Below are 25,678 nucleotides of genomic sequence, written 5' to 3'. Positions count from 1 at the left end.
CTTTTTCTCTCTTTCTTTAGAAAACAGGCAAGTAAAACAAGAAAACAAACAAGTATAAAACAAAACAAATGCATGAGTAACACCTACATATGCACGCGCACACTATAAAAACACAAAAGAAGAAACCACACTATATAATAAAAAAATAAGGTAAAAAAGTGCCCAAAGCACTATGAATCACTATGAATGTTGGTATGTATGACTGGACATTGGGCCTGCCCTGAAGTATGGTTTGTATATCTACTGAGACTCCATTACAGAAAACTGAATTTTTCATTTGGGAGCAGATGACATTTGGAGATAGCTTCTGGGTTACAGATGGGGGTACATGTCCACTTCTCCTCTCAGTGTTGTGACTGCCTCCTCCCTGTCTTGGACCTGTGGCGGCTCTGTGTATGCTGACAGTCTCTATGAGTTCACATATGTGTCAGGCTTATATGGAAAAGGCATGGTTTCCTTGGTGCCATCCTGGTTCTTACAATCTTCCTGCCCCCTTCTTCTAAATAGCTCCCTGAGCCCTTAGGGGAGGGTTTTGATGAAGCTATCCCATTTAAGACTTCAGTTTTCCAAAATCTCCCTTTCTCAGCACATTGCCCACTGGTGGATATTTGTATTAGTTCTCATATCCTGTAGGAGGAAGCTTCTTGGATGATGGCCGAGCAAGACTACAATCTATGAGGACAGCAGAATGTCATCAGGAGCCATTTTATTGCCATGTTCCTTTAGCAGAACAATAGTGTTTGGTTTTTCCTTTGGTCCATGGCCTGTCTAGCCTCAGGCTCTTGGCCACATGAGTAGTGTCAGGCAGGGGTTCCATCTTGTGGAGTTGGCCTCAAATTCAACCAGATAGACTGCTTGTTCCCACAACTTTTCTGCCACTATTACACCAGTGTGTCATGTAGGCAAGTCCTGGACCGAGGGCTCTGCAGCTGGGCTAGTGTTTACTTTTCTCCTCTACAGCATGCAGAGTACCTTCTAGTACCGTGAACACTAGTGAGCGGGATGAGGTCCTAGTTAGGCACCAGTATGACTTAACCCTGTTCACTGAGACACCTAGGTGTTACCTTACCATCAGTTTGTGGAGGGCAACCAATAGCCTGGCCAAGCACCTGAGATGTTTGGAGGTTTCCATGAGGCCCTTTGGCCAGCAACTCATATGTAACACATTTCTGGAAGTTTCACTTGGTGGCAAGAGACATCTTGCTGGGGCCTTCTCTCCTCCATTTTGTGGTGATTCAGTTTAGGTTTTCACACACGCACACACACACACAGACACACACAGACACACACACACACTCACACTCATACACATGCACATTCACAGGCCTGTGTGTGTGTGTGTGTGTGTGTGTGTATGTGTGTGTGTGTGTATAAAGAAGCTTCTATATCATAAGTTTCCATATGATGTCTCAAATGGCCCTTGGTATTAGCTATTCCTTCCTCTATTTTCTTTTTTACCTTTCTTTTCCCTCCCCCTCAGTTTAATACTTCTATTCAAGCCTTGCCCAAGGCATGCAACATCTCTCCACAATTATATATTCTTGTATCCTCTTGCTTTAGATATCCTTCTCTCTCTCCTAGTTCTTTACTCTGTGTATAACCTCTTGTTATTGTAGTGAGAATTTTGGTTCCTTTGAAAACACAGAAATATTGCAATAATGCTTTAATTTTAATCCCAGATGTGGGATATGAAGCTGCTTCTGACTGTCCCTAGCAGTTGACTATGATTTGCCTCATGCTCTAGCTACTGATAGTGATGTGTGATGTTTGGAATTCTGGGAACTCTTCAGAGGGTATATAAATATTAAGGCCCTTAGAATGAGCTGCTGATTAGTTGTCGTTGGTTGTGGTTTGTTAAGTAGTTGTGAAAAGAAAGAGAGGAAAGAAAGAAAGAAAGATTAGATATCCTGACAGCAAAGATCAAACTTGCCCCTAATCATCATAATTAGCCTTATGATAACGATACCCCCATTTTCCCTCCATTCTTTTCCTCTCCTACCCAGTGTTAGAGGATTGGAAGGGTGGAATAGGGTGGAAGGAAGAAGAACCCTCAAAGTAACCAAAAGTCTACCTATAGGCTATACAGATTGTAGCACGTCTATTGAAAACGTGAAAGCTACCATTCACATTGGAAAGTGATTTTTCTAAGACTTAGCAATCAATAGGCAGGTGAGTTTCTGATTATACATCACTCTATTAGACAGCAGGGCTTTATCGGCTTCATATATAAAATCGATAGATAACTTTGTAAATTTTGTCCTTTAAAAACAAGCAAACAAATAAGCAGACACCCAGCTGCTGATTATTTTCTGTTTATTAGCATTTAGTTTGTCGTGTTTTAGAAGTCTTGTTTTATACTAAGGTTAGGCCATCCAGGATGCAATTAAGGCACACATTACATTTTGCTTGAAAAGTAATGGATCTGGAACAGTCAAGATAATAAAGAGTGCATAATCTCCATGAGTCTGAAAAGGACTAATAAAAAGCCACAGAAAATGGAAAGCACTTATCAAAGAGGCGTGATAAAAATGCACTTATGAAGTTACCCAAGAATCCAAAGGATAATTGTGAACCTAAGAGGAAAAGCCAAGTTTTTCAGCTAAGCAAAAATGGCAGGTGGAGAATAGAGAGCCCCAATAACATTCGCACAGTCACAGGGACTATTTCTTAAGTGAAGTTAAAGCGAAATGGGGAACATAAGATAAAACGGCCTAGGTCTATAATGCTGAAAAACGATGGAACATTTTGGAAAATTTTTAATGGAGCACTCAACTGTTAAATGTTTAATAAAATGAAATTTTGACATTATTCAGCTGAACTGAATTTGGAGGCTTAGAGTAACACTGAGGAAGAAGAGAAAGGATTTTCTTGCTGTCTTTTTTACACATGCACTCTAACTTTTGAAGAAATATGAGGTGGGTGTTGAAAACCCTGACAAAGCTTCTGGATGTTTCCCCCACCCAGCAAGCACGGATGAAATCCAGGAAGTGCAGACGCAACCAGAACTCCGGAAAAAATCTAGGGTTTCTCCACAGTGGAGGCATCAGAAAAGGAAAGAACCTGGTACAAAACTTTCTCTCTCTGTAGCCAATCCTGGGTCAGGCACGTGAATGTCATCGTCTTACTTCTAAGCACAACACAAGAACATTGACCATGGGGCAACACTCTAAGTGTTTGTTGAACACTTACCAACTCCCTCCACATCGGGTAAGCTCTGGACAACATAACAACACAAATTTGAGCCAGCTCTTAAGAAATTGGTAGCCCATCCTGAGGATTTGGTCCTTATTCAAGACGACAGGGGCATAGAGAAGCAGCATCTGGTCTGGACACAGTGAGTTAGAGCCTCCCAAGAAAGAATGAACCCAAGCTTTGATTTAAGTAGGGTGAGAGGAGGTAGGCAGATGAAGGATAAAGGGCAGGCTTGGAATATCTCTGATGACAGCACACCATACAACACCTCAAGAAACTTAGCACAGCCCTGGCAAACTATATACACATGTATGTGATGTTCCATAAGCTCTGGCAAATGTAGTTTTTAATGTCTTATTATGTCAGTCATGTGTACTGGTCAGACAGTACATTTTTTTTATTTCTCCCCCAAAATAATTACAGCTTACTTAAGTTTCCATAACTGTGGCTGATATAATGTTAATGTTTAATTATCTGTAATTGCTTAAGAGATCTATGAAATATTCATGTTTCTTTTTGCTATTCATTATGTTTGCAAATTAAACCAAAGAATTTATCATACATGGTGACATTTTTGTATAAGGAAACTTAATGCATTTAGTGAAATAGAATAAGAGTGACTGTTGAGGTCACACAGCTCAGTCCTTCCTTTATAATATGTTGAACTCTGTGAAGCATTTGTTCAAAATAGCAATATTGTTGGTTAGGTGCAGAGAAGGGACTAAAATGCCTCTGTTCAATATTAATTTTCTTTATGCAGTATTGACATAATCAATTTTTTTAAAGCCCACAACTTTGATGTAAACACGTGTTAACACTGTTACCTTGACATTAATTCTAGTGATTGCCTTTAAAGTTTCCAGGGCTTTAATTTTTCCTTGCATTTTCCCCTCTGAGAACACATTACATATTAACTTCCTTTGAACCATTTCACTTACGGCAAGAGCAAGGAGACATCTAAGCACCCCAGTTTAAGGCTGAAAGTTATTTGTAGCTGACAGACACACTCTTGATGCTGTTTGTCCCCTCGTGAGCTAAGATCTCATTCAGAGATGGTGCACTTAGCAGGAATATTAAAGCATTTAACTAAAGACCTGGAAAAAATGTCCTGTAGTTAATAACCTGAATAACGCTTTTCTTACAAGTGCACCTGGCTACCAGGGAGGCACTGTTCTTTCGTGGTTATTATTGTCACACAGTTCTGCTCACATGCTCTGTTTGGAGCTGTGTAATTAGCAGCGCCTTTAAAATGAAATTGCCAGAATGTTCTTCTGAGCGGTTCTCCTTTCAGTCCGTCACCCAGCTCTGTATGTTTTCTTGGCCTATTGTGCTGGCATCGACTCCTTTGCCCACCTGCCAGCTCCCCTATTATTAGGCCTCTCAGAAAAAAAATCTCGCAATGGGCTGTCTTTCTCACCAGATCTACACCTCCCTTTCTGAGGATCCACTAAGTAGGAGTTTTTCCCCCCAACGGCACCTTTCCCCCACTGTTTGTCACCTTATCCATTATGTGATTTGAAAAGCCCCACTCAGCTGTACTCACGGTTAGAGAGCCCAACTCTCATTGTCAGGATCACACAAGTCTGGCTTCTATAATCATGTCTTAGGGCACAATTATAATCGCAAACAATGCCATGAGTTATTGACTTCAGGTAAACATCCGAGGCCTCTGACTGTTGCGGTTGTTCTAACATCAAGTCAAGGAGCTTAGCTTCTGAAGGCTCACGTCTTACTCCAGGTTCCCTGGCCCTAACGTTTCTTGCTGACATTGGCAACCTACTGGTTTGTGACTATCGAACTTGCCTGTAGTTTTACAGTCCCATGGCAAAAATCTATGTGCATCCTTCAAAAACAGCAACGTAAGATGTCTTTTCTGGAGAACAGAAGAGGGATTCTTTTATACTTGCAAATGCTGGAAAATGGTAACTTTGGCAACTTGTTGGGCACAGTGTTTAGCTTGATTAATTACTTACAAGGTCATTAGGTATGTATGATGTACCAATACTCTGCTTAACAGTATAAGAGGAGGCAAATGCATGGACTGTATTCTAAGCGGAAACAATATATTTAGCATAATTAGTGAGCAGTTATAATAGGGTACACGAGAGAAAGGAGAGATGCATGTGGTGGAGATGTTTTATGAAACCCAAGAGGCATGATTTGAGCCCCAGCTGGGTGATATGCATCTTATGAAATAGAGGGAAATCAAAGACATTGCAAGACAGGAGTGTTTGTATCACTCCTTGAGGTTAAGAGTGTGTTGAGGTCTTAAGAGACAACTCACTGGTTAAGAGAAACAACTGCCCTTCTAAGCATCTGCATTCAATTCCTAGGACATGCATGGCTTCTTACAACTGCCTGCAGCTCTAGGTTCAAGACAGTCAATGCCCTCTTCTGGCCTCTGTAGGTGTCAAGGTTATGCATGGTCCACAGGCAAAACACTCATAGAGGTAAAATAAAATAACTTAAAAGAGAGAGTCGCTGTCAACATACAATTAAAAGGAGCAAGAATGGGAACAGTCATTTCCCAGACCAAGAAGCAAGCTTGCCTAGAATTGCATACTAACAATAGGGGTTGGTATAGAAAGTCAACTTAATCAATTGATGTTACCCTTGGGAACCTTCTAGTCTTGTTAAACACATTTAGCTGAAATAGTTTGAGTGAATCAAAGAAAAGGAATACAGTCAATCTCGATGTTTTTGAAATTGATTTCTTGAAAAGCTCACTTAACTTTAAATACATTCATAGATATGTATGTATGTATGAGACCAAATTATATACATTTATAAAACCATATATATATATACCTATATATATGATATGTGTGATATATGATATATGATATATATATATATACATACCTCACATCAGGTTATTTATATCATTGAAGATTGTTGTGAAATGCAAAGAAACAATTATATTGATGGGCATACTCTTCATACTCCAGGGAGATTTGTGGTTCTACTGACAGAAGCAGGAGATATTTGAGGAGAGACAAGTACCCTAGGCTTGGTGTGATGCTGTGGCAAGGCCACAGGCCCCCAAGTTTAGCTTTGGAAGCCTGGACCACAGAAACACTAGCGAATAGGGAAGTCTTTAAGAAATTGTGTAGAGTTGGATTGTAGGTAGAACGCTGATAACGTAGATTTTGCAGTCAAACCCTTAAGAGGAGACTTCATAGAAGAGAAATAGAGAGTCAGACTGGAGGTGAAATAGGGTGCAGGGTTAGTGCCTGGGGGCAGGGAGAGAGAAGCATGCACTGTTGCAGGTGCAGGACAGAGCTGTGGTCCAACATGCAAGGGATAATAGAATCTTTTCTTTGCTATGTTGGTCAACAGGTGGGGGAGGGAAGGACACTATCCCTTTGAGTGTTCTGGAGGGAGACTGTTGGCAGCAGTTGCCAAGGACACTTGATTCTGACTGTGAAATTGTAGAGAAAAGATAGACGTAAAGGCAAAGTATGCAGCAGGATACTGGGTACTGACCAGTTCTAGACTTCAGGTCCAGAGAACTCAGCCATGCTGATCAGAGAGAGGGATTGGGGTAAAGACTGTCAAGAGGAGGCATTTTCTCCTTTGTTTTCATGGACGTGGCAAAATGTTTTTAGAAAAGTAAAAATTTGAAGCTAATATAGAATATTTAAAAGTAAACTATTAAGAGTAACTTTAATCATACTTGGATGATACTATGTCTCACTTTTGATTTTGTATGTTATCAACGAATGATGCTTGAATCAAATACTTGCAAAATTATATATTACCTTTTATAAAAGGAGTTTTGCATGCTTTAGTATTTGTACTCACTGTTTGGTCAGCCAGACCAACTCATGGATCAGAAAAAAAGTTTGACTTTACTTTTCATTAGTCTCATTTGTTTTCTGTTCATAAAAAAAAATGTGTGTTTACAAAAAGAAAAAATGTACCCAGCCTAGAAAGGTTAGAATAACTTTACTGAGCCTAGAAAGGTTAGAATAACTTTTAAAATCTTTCAAAATAATTTTTAGACGTTCTATTATCACATGGGTAAACCTCCTTCCAAAAGCCTCTATTAGTACAGATACAAGGGTACTTTATGCTAATTAGATCATACTACAAATGTAGTTTACATTGTTTTTTGCATCTAAATATTATGGATATCTTCTTATCAACAAATATAGGAATGTAGCATTTTTTTATCTATCATAGATAGTGTATGAATGTACAAAATTTGAATTAGGCCAACTTTTATGGCTGGGTATTTAGACTTCCCCTGAATTTAAATGGTTGCAGGAAGAATTGCTATAGTCCACCTTTTGTGTGCTTGTCTAGTTGATAGCTGTATTACTTGTATGCTTTCTATTGCTATGATAAAGCACTATGATCAAAGGCAAGTCAGGGAAGAGAGTGTTTATTTCCGCTTACCGCTTATAGTCCATTGTGAAGGGAAATCAGGTCAGAAACTCAAGCAGGAATGTGCAGGAAGGACCTGAAACAGAGGCCGTGGAGGAACACTGCTTACTAGCTTGCCCTCTATGGCCTTGCTTAGTCTGCTTCCTTATAGGCCTAGCAAAGCTGATAGTGGACTGGGCCCTCCTATCTCAATGTCCCACATACTTATCCTTAGGAAATTTGATGGAGGTATTGTCTTGAGGGTTTGTATTTTTCAAAACCTTCTTCAATAAGGATTCTTAAATGCTTCAACCTCCCTTTTAGCCCACCAACCAAAGATAGGGGACAAAGATGGCTAATAGGACAAGGTGGATGTGGACATGTTTAGAAGTAGTTCCTAGGGGAGGTTCCAATCTTTGTTGTCTGCAGTCTAGTCCACTAGGAAACACCAAATCTGAATCAATAGTGGCTTGATCCAGAAGAAACTGCAAGGCCCCACTGATTGGCATAAGTCCACTGAAGTGTCAAGAAGCATCCAGAACTCTACCAGTAGTTCTTTGGTGTGCTTCTCTCTACAAAGTCAAGGCAAGCAGAGATCAGAGAAGAAAACAAGGTGAACCAATGCCACGCCCCTCCATTGTCTATTGGGCTATACTCTTTCCAAACATCATGTGTCCTCTCAAGTGTCTGCTCCAGCAAAACATCACATGCCCTTTCACCAGATAGCTTCCAGAAACACACCACATGTCTGTTCTCAGAAATACATCCTTTCATGTGTCTGCTTCAGCAAAATAGCCTCTCATAGACATCTTTCAGAAAAACATCACATGGCACAATGTGTCTCCAACAAAACCAGAAATTACCACTTTGTCTCAATTTGATTCACAGTTAACTCCAGCTTGTGTCAAGTTGAAAAAAGAAACCAAAAAACTAACCAGTACAATGATCTTTGGATAATTTCCTGGAGGCAGGAATAAGGATGAAAGGCTATGTATATTTTATATTGTGAATTATATTTACATATTGACAGAAGCTATGAAAAATATTTGTCTAACAATAGCATACATCCATACCCAGGAAGTTCCTTTCTATGTTTGTATCTTGATTTATGTTTGTTTTCTATGCTTATAATGTAAGGAAGCTGAAATCTGTCAATAGTTCTTAAACCTTTTAAGGTCTTAGTACCATTTCAGAATTTGAGTGGTAGTTGGATATGTGATGTGATGTGATGTGTGTGTATGTGTGAATGTGTGTGTACATGTACATGTGTCCATGTGTGTATGTAGGTGTCCATATGTGTATAGAAGCCAGTGATCAACATTGAGTATCTTCCTTGGCTGCTCTTTACCTTACTTTTAAAATACTATTTTAATTTTTTTTTACTTTTTTTTTTTATTAACTTGAGTATTTCTTATATACATTTCAAGTGTTATTCCCTTTCCCGGTTTCCGGACAAACATCCCCCTCCCCCTCCCCTTCCTTATGGGTGTTCCCCTCCCAACCCTCCCCCCATTGCCGCCCTCCCCCCATAGTCTAGTTCACTGGGGGTTCAGTCTTAGCAGGACCCAGGGCTTCCCCTTCCACTGGTGCTCTTACTAGGATATTCATTGCTACCTATGGGGTCAGAGTCCAGGGTCAGTCCATGTATAGTATTTAGGTAGTGGCTTAGTCCCTGGAAGCTCTGGTTGCTTGGCATTGTTGTACTTTTGGGGTCTCGAGCCCCTTCAAGCTCTTCCAGTTCTTTCTCTGATTCCTTCAACGGGGGACCTATTCTCAGTTCAGTGGTTTGCTGCTGGCATTCGCCTCTGTATTTGCTGTATTCTGGCTGTGTCTCTCAGGAGCGATCTACATCCGGCTCCTGTCGGTCTGCACTTCTTTGCTTCATCCATCTTGTCTAATTGGGTGGCTGTATATGTATGGGCCACATGTGGGGCAGGCTCTGAATGGGTGTTCCTTCAGTCTCTGTTTTAATCTTTGCCTCTCCCTTCCCTGCCAAGGGTATTCTTTTTCCTCATTTAAAGAAGGAGTGAAGCATTCACATTTTGGTCATCCGTCTTGAGTTTCGTTTGTTCTAGGGATCTAGGGTAATTCAAGCATTTGGGCTAATAGCCACTTATCAATGAGTGCATACCATGTATGTCTTTCTGTGATTGGGTTAGCTCACTCAGGATGATATTTTCCAGTTCCAACCATTTGCCTACGAATTTCATAAACTCGTTGTTTTTGATAGCTGAGTAATATTCCATTGTGTAGATGTACCACATTTTCTGTATCCATTCCTCTGTTGAAGGGCATCTGGGTTCTTTCTATTTTCTGGCTATTATAAATAAGGCTGCGATGAACATAGTGGAGCACGTGTCTCTTTTATATGTTGAGGCATCTTTTGGGTATATGCCCAAGAGAGGTATAGCTGGATCCTCAGGCAGTTCAATGTCCAATTTTCTGAGGAACCTCCAGACTGATTTCCAGAATGGTTTTACCAGTCTGCAATCCCACCAACAATGGAGGAGTGTTCCTCTTTCTACACATCCTCGCCAGCATCTGCTGTCACCTGAGTTTTTGATCTTAGCCATTCTCACTGGTGTGAGGTGAAATCTCAGGGTTGTTTTGATTTGCATTTCCCTTATGACTAAAGATGTTGAACATTTCTTTAGGTGTTTCTCAGCCATTCGGCATTCCTCAGCTGTGAATTCTTTGTTTAGCTCTGAACCCCATTTTTAATAGGGTTATTTGTTTCCCTGCGGTCTAACTTCTTGAGTTCTTTGTATATTTTGGATATAAGGCCTCTATCTGTTGTAGGATTGGTAAAGATCTTTTCCCAATCTGTTGGTTGCCGTTTTGTCCTAACCACAGTGTCCTTTGCCTTACAAAAGCTTTGCAGTTTTATGAGATCCCATTTGTCGATTCTTGATCTTAGAGCATAAGCCATTGGTGTTTTGTTCAGGAAATTTTTTCCAGTGCCCATGTGTTCCAGATGCTTCCCTAGTTTTTCTTCTATTAGTTTGAGTGTGTCTGGTTTGATGTGGAGGTCCTTGATCCACTTGGACTTAAGCTTTGTACAGGGTGATAAGTATGGATCGATCTGCATTCTTCTACATGTTGCCCTCCAGTTGAACCAGCACCATTTGCTGAAAATGCTATCTTTTTTTCCATTGGATGGTTTTGGCTCCTTTGTCAAAAATCAAGTGACCATAGGTGTGTGGGTTCATTTCTGGGTCTTCAATTCTATTCCATTGGTCTATCTGTCTGTCTCTGTACCAATACCATGCAGTTTTTATCACTATTGCTCTGTAATACTGCTTGAGTTCAGGGATAGTGATTCCCCCTGAAGTCCTTTTATTGTTGAGGATAGCTTTAGCTATCCTGGGTTTTTTGTTATTCCAGATGAATTTGCAAATTGTTCTGTCTAACTCTTTGAAGAATTGGATTGGTATTTTGATGGGGATTGCATTGAATCTGTAGATTGCTTTTGGTAAAATGGCCATTTTTACTATATTAATCCTGCCAATCCATGAGCATGGGAGATCTTTCCATCTTCTGAGGTCTTCTTCAATTTCTTTCCTCAGTGTCTTGAAGTTCTTATTGTACAGATCTTTTACTTGCTTGGTTAAAGTCACACCGAGGTACTTTATATTATTTGGGTCTATTATGAAGGGTGTCGTTTCCCTAATTTCTTTCTCGGCTTGTTTCTCTTTTGTATAGAGGAAGGCAACTGATTTATTTGAGTTAATTTTATACCCAGCCACTTTGCTGAAGTTGTTTATCAGCTTTAGTAGTTCTCTGGTGGAACTTTTGGGATCACTTAAATATACTATCATGTCATCTGCAAATAGTGATATTTTGACCTCTTCTTTTCCGATCTGTATCCCCTTGATCTCCTTTTGTTGTCTGATTGCTCTGGCTAGAACTTCAAGAACTATATTGAATAAATAGGGAGAGAGTGGGCAGCCTTGTCTAGTCCCTGATTTTAGTGGGATTGCTTCAAGTTTCTCTCCATTTAGTTTAATGTTAGCAACTGGTTTGCTGTATATGGCTTTTACTATGTTTAGGTATGGGCCTTGAATTCCTATTCTTTCCAGGACTTTTATCATGAAGGGGTGTTGAATTTTGTCAAATGCTTTCTCAGCATCTAATGAAATGATCATGTGGTTCTGTTCTTTCAGTTTGTTTATATAATGGATCACGTTGATGGTTTTCCGTATATTAAACCATCCCTGCATGCCTGGGATGAAGCCTATTTGATCATGGTGGATGATTGTTTTGATGTGCTCTTGAATTCGGTTTGCCAGAATTTTATCGAGTATTTTTGCGTCGATATTCATAAGGGAAATTGGTCTGAAGTTCTCTTTCTTTGTTGTGTCTTTGTGTGGTTTAGGTATAAGAGTAATTGTGGCTTCATAGAAGGAATTCGGTAGTGCTCCATCTGTTTCAATTTTGTGGAATAGTTTGGATAATATTGGTATGAGGTCTTCTATGAAGGTTTGATAGAATTCTGCACTAAACCCGTCTGGACCTGGGCTCTTTTTGGTTGGGAGACCTTTAATGACTGCTTCTATTTCCTTAGGAGTTATGGGGTTGTTTAACTGGTTTATCTGTTCCTGATTTAACTTCGATACCTGGTATCTGTCTAGGAAATTGTCCATTTCCTGAAGATTTTCAAGTTTTGTTGAATATAGGTTTTTATAGTAAGATCTGATGATTTTTTGAATTTCCTCTGAATCTGTAGTTATGTCTCCCTTTTCATTTCTGATTTTGTTAATTTGGACGCACTCTCTGTGTCCTCTCGTTAGTCTGGCTAAGGGTTTATCTATCTTGTTGATTTTCTCAAAGAACCAACTTTTGGTTCTGTTGATTCTTTCTATGGTCCTTTTTGTTTCTACTTGGTTGATTTCAGCTCTGAGTTTGATTATTTCCTGCCTTCTACTCCTCCTGGGTGTATTTGCTTCTTTTTGTTCTAGAGCTTTTAGGTGTGCTGTCAAGCTGCTGACATATGCTCTTTCCTGTTTCTTTCTGCAGGCACTCAGCGCTATGAGTTTTCCTCTTAGCACAGCTTTCATTGTGTCCCATAAGTTTCGGTATGTTGTACCTTCATTTTCATTAAATTCTAAAAAGTTTTTAATTTCTTTCTTTATTTCTTCCTTGACCAGGTTATCATTGAGTAGAGCATTGTTCAATTTCCACGTATATGTGGGCATTCTTCCCTTATTGTTATTGAAGACCAGTTTTAGGCCGTGGTGGTCCGATAGCACGCATGGGATTATTTCTATCTTTCTGTACCTGTTGAGGCCCGTTTTTTGACCAATTATATGGTCAATTTTGGAGAAAGTACCATGAGGAGCTGAGAAGAAGGTATATCCTTTTGCTTTAGGATAGAATGTTCTATAAATATCTGTTAAGTCCATTTGGCTCATGACTTCTCTTAGTCTGTCGACATCACTGTTTAATTTCTGTTTCCATGATCTGTCCATTGATGAGAGTGGGGTGTTGAAATCTCCCACTATTATTGTGTGAGGTGCAATGTGTGTTTTGAGCTTTAGTAAGGTTTCTTTTACGTATGTAGGTGCCCTTGTATTTGGGGCATAGATATTTAGGATTGAGAGTTCATCTTGGTGGATTTTTCCTTTGATGAATATGAAGTGTCCTTCCTTATCTTTTTTGATGACTTTTAGTTGGAAATTGATTTTATTTGATATTAGAATGGCTACTCCAGCTTGCTTCTTCTGACCATTTGCTTGGAAAGTTGTTTTCCAGCCTTTCACTCTGAGGTAGTGTCTGTCTTTGTCTCTGAGGTGTGTTTCCTGTAGGCAGCAGAATGCAGGGTCCTCGTTGCGTATCCAGTTTGTTAATCTATGTCTTTTTATTGGGGAGTTGAGGCCATTGATATTGAGAGATATTAAGGAATAGTGATTATTGCTTCCCGTTATATTCATATTGGATGTGAGGTTATGTTTGTGTGCTTTCATTCTCTTTGTTTTGTTGCCAAGACGATTAGTTTCTTGCTTCTTCTAGGGTATAGCTTGCCTCCTTATGTTGGGCTTTACCATTTATTATCCTTTGTAGTGCTGAATTTGTAGAAAGATATTGTTTAAATTTGGTTTTGTCATGGAATATCTTGGTTTCTCCATCAATGTTAATTGAGAGTTTTGTTGGATACAGTAACCTGGGCTGGCAGTTGTGTTCTCTTAGGGTCTGTATGACATCAGTCCAGGATCTTCTGGCCTTCATAGTTTCTGGCGAGAAGTCTGGTGTGATTCTGATAGGTCTCCCTTTATATGTTACTTGACCTTTTTCCCTTACTGCTTTTAATATTCTTTCTTTATTTTGTGCGTTTGGTGTTTTGACAATTATGTGACGGGAGGTGTTTCTTTTCTGGTCCAATCTATTTGGAGTTCTGTAGGCTTCTTGTATGTCTATGGGTATCTCTTTTTTTAGGTTAGGGAAGTTTTCTTCTATGATTTTGTTGAAGATATTTACTGGTCCTTTGAGCTGGGAGTCTTCACTCTCTTCTATACCTATTATCCTTAGGTTTGATCTTCTCATTGAGTCCTGGATTTCCTGTATGTTTTGGACCAGTAGCTTTTTCCGCTTTACATTATCTTTGACAGTTGAGTCAATGATTTCTATGGAATCTTCTGCTCCTGAGATTCTCTCTTCCATCTCTTGTATTCTGTTGGTGAAGCTTGTATCTACAGCTCCTTGCCTCTTCTTTTGATTTTCTATATCCAGGGTTGTTTCCATGTGTTCTTTCTTGATTGCTTCTATTTCCATTTTTAATTCCTTCAACTGTTTGATTGTGTTTTCCTGGAATTCTTTCAGGGATTTTTGTGTCTCCTCTCTATGGGCTTCTACTTGTTTATTTATGTTTTCTTGGAATTCTTTCAGGGATTTTTGCGATTCTTTCAGGCATTTTTGCGATTCCTCTCTGTAGGCTTCTACTTGTTCTCTAAGGGAGTTCTTCACGTCTTTCTTGAAGTCCTCCAGCATCATGATCAAAAATGATTTTGAAACTAGATCTTGCTTTTCTGGTGTGTTTGGATATTCCATGTTTGTTTTGATGGGAGAATTGGGCTCCGATGGTGCCATGTAGTCTTGGTTTCTGTTGTTTGGGTTCCTGCGCTTGCCTCTCGCCATCAGATTATCTCTAGTGTTACTTTGTTCTGCTATTTCTGACAGTGGCTAGACTGTCTTATAAGCCTGTGTGTCAGGAGTGCTGTAGACCTGTTTTCCTCTTTTCAGTCAGTTATGGGGACAGAGTGTTCTGCTTTCCGGCGTGTAGTTTTTCCTCTCTACAGGTCTTCAGCTGTTCCTGTGGGCCTGTGTCTTGAGTTCACCAGGCAGGTTTCTTGCAGCAGAAAAGTTGGTCTTACCTGTGGTCCCGAGGCTCAAGTTCGCTCGTGGGGGTGCTGTCCACGGGCTCTCTGCAGCGGCAGCAACCAGGAAGCACTAGTTTAATTTTTTACATGTACATAAGTGGGTATACTTATGCCACAGCATTTATATAGAGGGCAGAGGAAAACTTACGGGAATGGAACATAATTTCTTTATGACCCTGGTGGGGATTGAACTGAGGTCATCAGGCTTGGCATCACATACCTTTACCCACCCCATCTACCATAATTCTAAAGACAGGACTTCTCGCTGATAACTAAGAATATGCTGGTTTGGCTGCACTGGCTCTTCTGCAAGCCCACTTACCACACTTGGCTTTTTTACGTTTGTGCTTGGGATCAAACTCAGTTCCTCATGTTTACATGGCAGACACTTGACTAACTGAGCCATCTTACCATGCCCCTAATTTTGTATTAAAAAGAGCTGTTTACTCTACTTTCAAGACTTACACACATGAGTGAAAGTAGATTTTCTTTTTTAAAATTTATTTAAATTTATCTTTTAAATTGCAATGGAATTACATCACTTCCCCTTCCCTTTCCTCTCTCTAGCCCTTTTCAACTTTCTGTGTTCCCAACTCTCAAGTTGATAGCCTATTTATTTTATTTTATTGCTACTGTATGTATATATTTACACACATATATATGTATACATATATGTACACATATGTATATATATATGATGGGCTGAGTCCATGTTTGTTTTTGTGTCTGTTTGGTTTCAGTAGTGGCCACTGGCCATTCTTCATTGGACAACCAATAGGAGCTCATTCTTAGGAGATAGTTCTCTTTCCCCCAGCAGTTATTGGTTGCCTTCAGGTTTTGTCTATGGGTGGGACCCCATGAAACTTTTACCATTACACATTAATATGTCCATTGGCAATGCATTTCATATACAAAGCAAACGCATCATTTATTGAGCCCAGAAGTCACACATTCTTTGAAGTAAAATCATACACTTTTATGACTCCCCGATTTCAGCTAAGGAGTATATGGATAAGTTACCATTTCTATACTGGCATATACACATATCATATCCTCACATACACATAAAATTATACATGTACGTTTGGAAAAACTTGAGTCATCTTTGACACAAAACCTTGTCCCATATGGAATCACATGGCAGTGCATAGTTATGGTAATGAAGGGTTTCTGTGTGTTTCAGGTTTCTCAATGGCGAGCCCAACAAGAAGAGCTATCAAGACTGGAAATGGAAATTTCAGCCCGAAGAAGAGAAAGGGAAGAGGAGAAAGAGAAATTGTGGAAAAAGAAGGAATTGCTACGAAGGGAGGAGACAGAGATTAAGGTATGCAATCTCCTGCTTTCTTAGATGTGCAAATGGGTCCTTAATTGGTTGATTGAGCTTTGACTCACCATAGAGTTTGCCATAGATTCTCCCTGGCCATTCCAGAAACATTAGTCAGAAATGAGCAAAGCTTTGCTTTATCCTTTATGAGTGTCTCAGATGCGATTGCTGAAGAGAAAACCAATGTTGTTGGCTTGCATGGACACAGGTATCTGTGACTGAGTCCATTCCATATAGGGGGAAAAGGGCAACATTTGTGGCTATTCTTAAGTATTGTATTAAGAAGGATATGGTAAAGCTTTCAGTGTACTAGGAGAGCATTTTGGTTTATGGTAGTGTGGCAAATGATAGAAATGTACTTGTTGGCAGAGTACATTGTACTGAGTACAGTGTACAATTCATGGAATGCCAAAAGGTCCTTGACTTCATTCTTGACTTATTATTTATTAGATTTTTTTCAGTTATACAAATTTATCATTCCTCTTTTGGACAAATACTTGTTTCTAAATCTTAAAAATACTCACCAAAAATTTATTCACACCCCTGAAGTTCTGCTGCTGATCTACAGAAGATGTAAATGCTTGGGGCTTGTTTTGATTACTTTGTGACATCTAGACATTTTGTCTGTTCCTACAATAAAAATTTCAAAATTTGCCATAAAATTATTTTAGTTAAAAATGTTATCAGAGCTATCAAGCAACATTTCAGGGAGCTGCTGACTCTGGAAATCATTCATGAGACGTAGTTACCTTGTGACCAGTGCAAAGAAAGGAAATTGATCTGCCGCATAGCTTCTCCAGTCTTGCATACCAGGGCCCAGAAAGTTCACCTGTATTGGCTTGATCTGCATGATGTAAAAAATGATTTTTTTAAAAAAGCTGCTTACAGTGCTAAGAGTGACTGATTAACACTTGGCCATTGGTGGACTAGCTTTCACATTTTGGGGTTCTGTGATCAATGGAGTCGGTGGAACCCTTGTTTAAGGAGTTTTTCCTTCAGAGTTGAATATTGGGAATAAAGAAACTGTGGACTTTAAAGCTATGAGACAGTTTTGCTTCATCTCTGTCTCCTTACTTACCATTGATCTTGACTAGTGCCATGCCTTTGCTCCAGCAAGCTGAATGCAGTAAGGCAGCATGTGTGCAAGGCAACACACTGGAGGTTCTACGGCCGTTTGACAAAGTCAGCTGGCAAGGAGTTGCTTTGCACAGCTCTTATATTTTTTAATTAAAAATTGAATTCCATTTTTTCCTCTAAAGAAGGAAATTGGGTGGTTCATTAGGCCCACACTAAGAAAGGTGATTTCTAAAAGGAATAACTTCACGAACCTCAATAATTAGTAAATATTGATCATGTTTCAGATAATGGAAGTGAACTATGTATCTTTGTGAGACAACTCACTGATGTTAGCTATCATGAATGTTTGAAGTATTTGAAGTATCCCTAGATATGCCTTCTATGCAGAGGGTTCTCTTAGCATTTCTTCCCTACAGGTAAGTATGACACAGAAAACATTGCACATTAGAAGACAGTGCCTCTCACTCCATTCAGAACAGGGCATTGCTCACTGTCTTCTTTACAGTTGATACAGAAGATTTCTAGAAGGCAAAGAAAGGGGTTTTCAAGGGTGAGGAAGAAGGACTTTCTGAGTTTTCAGAAAGGGATGACATTTGGCTTTAGAAACATTAAAGCAAGCGAACAAACACAGAGAGAGCAAAGGATGGAATGATTGACAGCTGTGGCGGCCAAGGGGTAAAGCCTAAAGCAAGAAGGCACCATGGAGATCAAGGAGAAATTCACTGATGTTGGTTGCCACGTCCTTTCTACATTTTAGAATGTAAGGCCTACCCTATACCTAGGAGCATTAAGGAAGCGGATGCTGAAATGTTGCCAAGGCAGCCACATGCCTGGCCTCCAGTTGCATTCTATTAAGCTACCAGCAGGTTTTCACTTCCCCATCTTGCATGTGATAACAAGGGACACATAGGAAAGGGGAGACCAAGTACCTCATGCATGTAGAGTTGTGGTGACCCTACTATGCTTCTGCATGTCCTGACATTTGATTTCAATTCTTAGAAATTACATAGTACCAAGGTATCTGGTTTATTTCACTTACTTTCTTCTTATAATAATTTTTTCATTTCGGAAATATTTCGGAAAACTTCACCAAGCAGTGAAGTTTTTCATATGCTTTATACTGTCTCACATTTTCAAAATAAAAGTAAGCAGAGTATTGCCAAGTTGAAGTCATTTTCGGAGGCCTCTATCAGTGCCTTTTTCTCCTTCCTAGAGGTTTGGTTTCTGTCATCCCAGGACAATACATACTGTTAAACATTTGCATGTGTAGGTTGTCATTTAATCTTCTTTTTCCATGAGCACCACCCTGCAACACTCCTTCTCCCATCCCATCCTCTGTTTTAAATTGTTCCTATGTTAGTATAGAGTAGAGCTAGTTTGTTTGTCTTTTTAATTAGAACCTTTAGTGTCTCATTGTAGACACACCTGCCGATTTCTGCATTCTCCTTACTGGCTTTCCTGCCAAGCCTGCAAATGTTTCTTGTCATGCAGACGCCGTTTGGCCTAACCAGAGCTTTCTCTATCTAGGTGGTTTTAGGAGTAAAATAATTATGTTGTAGGATCAATGTATTTTCAATTTTATATGATTTTTAAACTTTATATGATTATTATAATTTTTTTTTAGATTCTGTCAATCTGACAAATGTGAAAGGCACCCCACTGGTGTTTTAATTTTTATTTCTGTTGTTATTTAGGAGACCGAATAGCTTATGGTTACTGGAACATTTTCTCTTTCATAGATTGCTTATCTGTACCTTTTATCTATTTTCTTATTTGCTATTTATTAATTCACAGCTAGGGATTACAATTACAGGATGCTATGTTTTAATCAGCTACTGGGGTTACAAGGACTTTGTTTTTCTGTCATTTGCCTTTTAATATTGCCTGAAGTTTCTACCGTTTCAGAGAGAGTTTAAATGACTAAAGAAGAAAGGCATTTATGGCTCCTTTATGAATTGTATTTTCCTTTCTGAACGGGGACTCAGTAATGAGACTATCTCTGAATTCAGCTCTTATTTCTGCCTCTGCTGAGGGCCATATACATTATCCTGGCTCAGAACCAGCTTCTGTATTATTGTGTAGACCTGGGACACTGTGCTGTGAGTCAGTGTCCCAGGTTCTCATGCATGACACTAGCTTAATGTTCTGCATCATTGACCCCTTTGATTCTCTGGTGCCCAGCCACTTCTCAGGGAGTGATCTTGCTGTGCTAATCCCTCTGTCTGACCAAGTTCTGGGCTATTTGTTGTTCTTGTCAGCTACTCAGACCCTTATTAGGGTCTAGCCTTACTCTGACTTCAGCTGCATCTCCTTGGTCTGATTTGGGAGTCCATCTTTCTATTCATCCCTAGGTCTGTGCCTGGGTGTGTGTGTGTGTGTGTTTATGAGACAGACAGAGAAACAGAGAATGGGGGAGGGGGAAGAGAGATATTTTGTTCAGCATTGCTATATATTTATGTTTACATATTTATTCTACATATTTCTACATAACGGAGAGTTCTGTTATCAATAGACATACTGATCAAAAGTAGTGATCGAAAGTTCTGGCTGCCTTTATTAATTACAAACTTACATTCTCTTTGTTATAACTATTTTATATGCTGGAAGCAAACTTGGTTTTTCCAGAGGGTTAAAGCAGTTTGGCTGATAATTGCCCTTCAGGTGATAATCCTGCAGACAAAGCCCACTGACGCTGACTGAAACATGCTCTCTTCTAGCCATGCTGCCACTCGCCATTTTCCCATCTGACTACTCACAAGGGAGCAGCAGAGACAGAGAAGCTCTGCCCTGTGGCGGATCTCAATGGAGAATGTCTGGACAGGACACTCTTCGCCCTAATGCTTCTTCCTACAATTTATATTTCAGTGCTCATTTGCTAAGATAATACTTTAGTTTGTGTCTAGTGCCAAAGTTTACTCTTATAGGTGCCCAACATCTTAGATTACCTTTTCTCTGTGGAATTCCAGTTGGAAGAATATTCATACTTTTCATGGTTTTATTTCAAGATCCAAGACAGATGTTGATTAGCTGAGATTAGATAAGTTGTTATCTGTTAGGTAGTTTTCACAGGCATCTCTCTATGCTTGAAATTACTGTCATGATAAAATCGGAGGATGATGTGCTTTTATGAATGAACAGAGAACTATTCTAAGAAACAAAATTATGCTGAATAGGTCTTTAAATGACTGATATATAATATTGGTCTCTGCACCACCCTTTTGCTGTATGTGGGTCTTAGGATGGTATGAGAATATCATAAAATTTTCTCTGTATCATAGGATTTCAGGAGATGAATTGCTATAGGATGCCAAGTCTGGGGTTTCATGGGCTCAAAGTTAATTCTAACTTTTCTCCCAGGATGGAAATTGTGAGCAAGGGTCATATACTAGAGACATATGTCTTCCAAGGTATAGTGTTTGAGAATTCTCTGAAAACATAGTGAATTCAGCAGTGTCTGCAACTGAACTGGGAGGTATTATTAGGCAAACCAGAATGCTACCAATAAATGTATAATCTTTGGTTTTACCTCAGAGATCCTTTGGAGAGGGATCTGCCATTTTGTGAATCCTCAGGTTCATGGGCCATTGATTCAGTAAATGCCCAAAGTCAGCTTTAGTGGGACCTTAGCACTTGAATGTTCTTGAAAATACCCAGAATGATATACAGCTGCAGAGAACCTTGGGGGAGGATACACTGTAAAACCAAAGGGCATAGGCTATCTAGCAATGATAGTGAAAACAGAGTGCAGGTTATAGGCTGGGAGTAGTTCTTCTGCTCAGAAGATTCCAGAAGCTTCATTGAAGCAGAAAGTTTCCGGATGTGTCATGTGATGCAGACTCCCATGGTGTTTTGCTGAGGCAAGACCTGTGGGAAGACACATGATATTCGGAGAGAGTACGAATACAATTCAAGGGAGAGTGAAGATGCTAGCTTTGCAATACTTCATTGTTCTTGGGTCTTTGCTGATCTTTGCTTTGTCAAGAGAGGCACAGCAGGGAACTTCTTGGCATTCCAGCTGGTCCTGGCTGCTCTGACTGATTCATGCCCATTCGGCTGAAGCCTGGCAGTTTCTGCCAGACCGTGCCACTGCTACTGATATGTGTTTGGTATCCTGACACTAGTAAACTGGACTGCTAGTATCCTGACATTGGAGATTAGAATTGATCCAAGAAACTACTTCTAAACATCTCCACATTCCCTTGTTCGATTTATCATCTTTTCTCCCCTTCCTTTGGATGGTAGGCTAGAAGTGGAGTCATAGCATTTGAGAGCCTGTATTAAAATTAGGTTTTAAAAAAACCTATGTCTACACTCCATTATCCTGAGAGAATTTACAGATTGGATCAATGCTGTTCTCCCAGTATGGGGAATTAGTGGGTTCATATGAGAGAAAATTTTTATAAAATCTTGAAGTCTGTTTTGAGCTACTATATAGCGTGGTAGTGTACTATCAAGTTTTTAGATACTGATCTAAAAGCTGTGGGTGGGGAATAAAAGATGGACACAATATTGATAAAATTTAAGATCCTTAAATATAAGCCCTATGTCTTTAGGACCACTGGTGTTTAGAGAAGCCTGCAAGTACAACTGAGCAAGCCAACTATAAGATGTTCTCTGAGATTCCCTCCCCAGCCTACTACATGCCCTTCCTCACCAGAACTGAAGATAATAAGGATTACTGGAAAACTGAGACATTATCAGAATGACCCAGTCACAGGAGCCCAGTAGAGAAGAGTTTCTGTGGCTAGCTGCCCAGGGAGATTTGAAGGGCAGGGACGGGACCTGCCATCCATGGCCAAAAGACTGAAGGAGCCATCAGGCAGGAAACATGGCTAGACTTGCATGACTGAGCCAGTGACCACAAGGACCTTAATTCTGTTAAAAACAAGAATTCGGTTGTAAGCAAATTTTTCTCCAGATAAGAATTCTGCTTTAACAAGACCTTAGGTTTCAGTACTATAACTTCAAAAGCATAGAAGCTCAACTACACTATGTAGGACTTTTGCATTACAGAATTCTGAGCTTAGAAAGCTGTAAAATCTTGTTTTGTACTGTCAAATCTGTGTCACTAAACTGGGTTCTGGAAAACCAAGAATGTAGAAGTAGGTTTGGATTTGGAAGTGAGAAAAAGCCAAAAGAATTTTGAGGGTATCATTTTTGAGGTTGATTAATTAAAAATAAAAACAAAAGCAAAATCAAACAACAAGTTAGATTACCCTCAACAAATGACTAGCATTAATAGCAGATGTTAAAGACATGGCTGATGAGGACTCTAACAAAAGTGATCAGTATTGGAAATAGAAAGGTGGACTTTGGGACATTAAAGCTAGGTATAAAAAGGAGTTCCAGTGTAATGAGCTTCGTTAAGAGGAGATTGATTTTGAAAAGCTGTTCAACAAAAAGGATGAAGACTTATGTTTAGAAAATTCTCAACCAACCTAGAGATTCTCTTTTGTAACAAGAGTCTTATTGGATATCCTAGATAAGGGGCTAGATGTATGACTTTACTGAAGCCTTCAAAAGATCAACACATTCAGTTATATAAAAGACCCTCCCAGAATTTGAAGGTCTTTCTCTTGGATCTTTTGAAATGAGAAGGATTTTGGAAGTTTAAAACTGATGACTCCCCAGACCTGAAGAGTGAGATTATCTAAGAAGACTGTGTGTGTGGCTTTTGCCTATTATGTGGAAATCCTATAAAACATAGTGTCTTGAGACAACGTCTGAAGTAGGGCAGCATGAAAAGAGGTTACAGTCTGCCCAGAATTCTCCTGGTGAGAAGCAGGATGACAAAGTGTCTCATCTGTCAATCTCTGCTACCAATAAGAGGGTGGGAATGACCCAGAGTCCTGAGCCTGGAGGGCTGACCTAAACAGCCTAGGTATTAGAGGCTAAGGTTGGAGCCTAGAGGCACATGGCATTTCCAGATACTTACTTCCTGCAAAGGCTTCTATCTGGCCTCAGGAAGAGCTAAGATTACTTGTATCTCCCTGTATGAAGACAGGCTGAACACTGCAGACATAGAAGGGGAGATTGCTTCCTGAAGGTGGGTGGACTTATGTCTTCCTTTTGAGCTTGAACCGTTTTTGGGACTGGAGAATGGTTTCCTGCTACTTGAGCACTAGAAGATGAGCATTCTCTAACAAGATTTTGTATTAGTTTTAATATCACATGGCAGGCCCATAGCCCTGAAATAGAATTTAATGGAGGAGAGGGAGCAGATCCAAAGATATTTCTATTTTTCATCATATGTTAGCTATAACATATGATACACTGGCAATCTCATTGAAAAAGGAACCCAAACACATATATAGATACAAAGATACTGTAGTTGATCTAAAGAGATTGAGTTCCAAATGAAGACAGAGATGAGCCATTATAGAAAGAGAAATCAACAAATGGTAAACTGGGTAGCAAAAGTGGAAGACCCCAAACTCAGTGAGTCCACTAGAATGGGGCTTGGCTCCAACTGCATTGAGCTCATGGGATTTTTTTCTTGCTCAGATCTAGTCAAAGTTCAGAGCTATCACTTACTAATTGTATGACCATGGCGACAATTGTTTTATCTCCTGAGTGTCAGTGTTTGTATCTATTTGTATAATATTCAATGAGTTGAGACAAAACATGGGAAACAGCTAGCACATGCCCAGAAAGAGCTCTATAAATAATATAGTACTTACTGATATTAATATTGCTGTAGTGGAGTGTTAAAGCAAAAGGTAGCTAGAATCAAATTAGACATTTCAAATAGAAATCAGATAAAGTTAATTATAACTGGAGGCAACAGAATTAAACCAGCTCCAGAAACCAGTCATGGGCACAGTCCTTTTTATCTTTGCCTGTTGTTGCTCTTAGCTGGTAAGAGAATACCTCTCAAGGGGACATTACTTCGTCAACACTGGTGGCCACATAGCTAGTTTTTTAGTACCAATAAGATAAAACATTCTGATCAGAACATAGAGCATGCAGTTAGCTGTAGTGATTCACTCTAAACCACAGGGCCATTGGTTCTCTAGTGCATCCCCTGGGTCTAGGTGGCAATAAACTGCAAAACGCAGACTCATTAGCACATAGTTCAAAAAGATAAAATGTTCAACATTTCTCATACACTTTATGACTTGCTGACTTCATTGTAAATTATACATCTAAGCCTTCTGGTGTGTGTTCTGTTTTGAAATCTCAAGGTCTTCTTTAAGGAAGTGATGTGTCTCAAAATAGGCACTGACTCTACTACCCTCCTTCACACAGAAGTGTGTTGCTTCTCTATACATCTGCTTCATACACAGGGTAGTGCTATGGGCTCTTAGTAAGATATGCTGGTGGTGAGTGGCTATAACCTCCATCCATGTACTCCAATGAATCTCCATCCATGTACTCATGGTGTCTTAAGCACCTTTCAGTGGCATTTATTTTAGACCCCAGTCCTTCATTTTGCAAATTTCATGCCCTTATAAGAAGATACTCCAACATAGTTTCTCTTCTGATAGTTTTTTTCTTAAAGATGTATTTACTCGTGCTGCTACAAAGACAGTATACACTTTTTCTATGCCATTCGAAACTCTTAGAAATAAGACAGGGAGATTTGAGTTTCAAAGTTTATCGGGACAACGAAAGTGTTAATCAAGAAAAAAACAAAAACTAGAAAATGGAGTGGATTATATTGTGCTTGAAATTAGTTGAGTATCATCAATCTAACAAATTAAATATTTTCTTATTTATACATGTGTGCTCATACTGATATCCATACACATATATTTCTAATGTAATTTTAAAAGTAACTCCTGGCCCCTTCACAGAGTACTGATGATTCCCTTTGCTCTGGGCAGTTAGAAGGTACGTTTCTTCTTATCAAATGCCTACATCACCTCCTCTCTCACTTCTTGCCTTTGTATCATCAAGTCATACACTGGGTATCTGCCCCTCCCTACTCTGGCCTCTGGCTTCTTAGTGAGAATGCTCCCGTGTTAGCAGCGTTACTAGTTTAGCCATAGTTGATCAAAGTCAAGGCCTTGAAATAAACTTTTTTGTCCAGGCTGGCTGCAGTAGGGCTCAGCGGCTCTCTCCCTATTAATTTCCCTCCTTTACTTTAGGCTTAATTGCTACTGCATGCATTCATGCACCACAGGAACTGCAGGATATGGAAGTGTCCTCTGCAATTTCCTTCAAATGCCTGTGACTGATTGCCTCTCATTCCCATGAAGTGCCCCGATGTCGAGGAAGGGGGATAATGACAATTACAAGGCTTTAGGAAGTGGGAAAAGGAACCTCTTGAAATCATAGGGGCGCTTAGAAAACAGACCCTCAGAGATGGTACCTGCCAGGCCTGGCCAGAGCCCTCTGTTTC

General features: G+C 39.6%; 1 protein-coding gene across 9 annotated transcripts in view; it reads left to right on the top strand.

Annotated features, from left to right (window-relative positions):
• Ccdc148 (coiled-coil domain containing 148) overlaps window positions 1-25,678 on the top strand; it is a 279,259-nt gene that overhangs the window by 164,633 nt on the left and 88,948 nt on the right. For all 9 annotated transcript variants that reach the window (XR_015682840.1, XR_015682842.1, XR_015682841.1 and 6 more), the window contains 1 exon segment: window positions 16,117-16,257. Coding sequence is in view for 6 of the 9 variants with exons in the window: in NM_001107732.2 (NP_001101202.1) it covers window positions 16,117-16,257 (141 nt within the window). In the remaining 3 variants the exon portion in view is untranslated.

This window comes from Rattus norvegicus, chromosome 3, assembly GCF_021556685.1.
Source record: "Rattus norvegicus strain SHRSP/BbbUtx chromosome 3, alternate assembly SHRSP_T2T, whole genome shotgun sequence".
NCBI lineage: Eukaryota > Metazoa > Chordata > Mammalia > Rodentia > Muridae > Rattus > Rattus norvegicus.
This window is presented reverse-complemented; position numbering and strand designations above follow the sequence as displayed.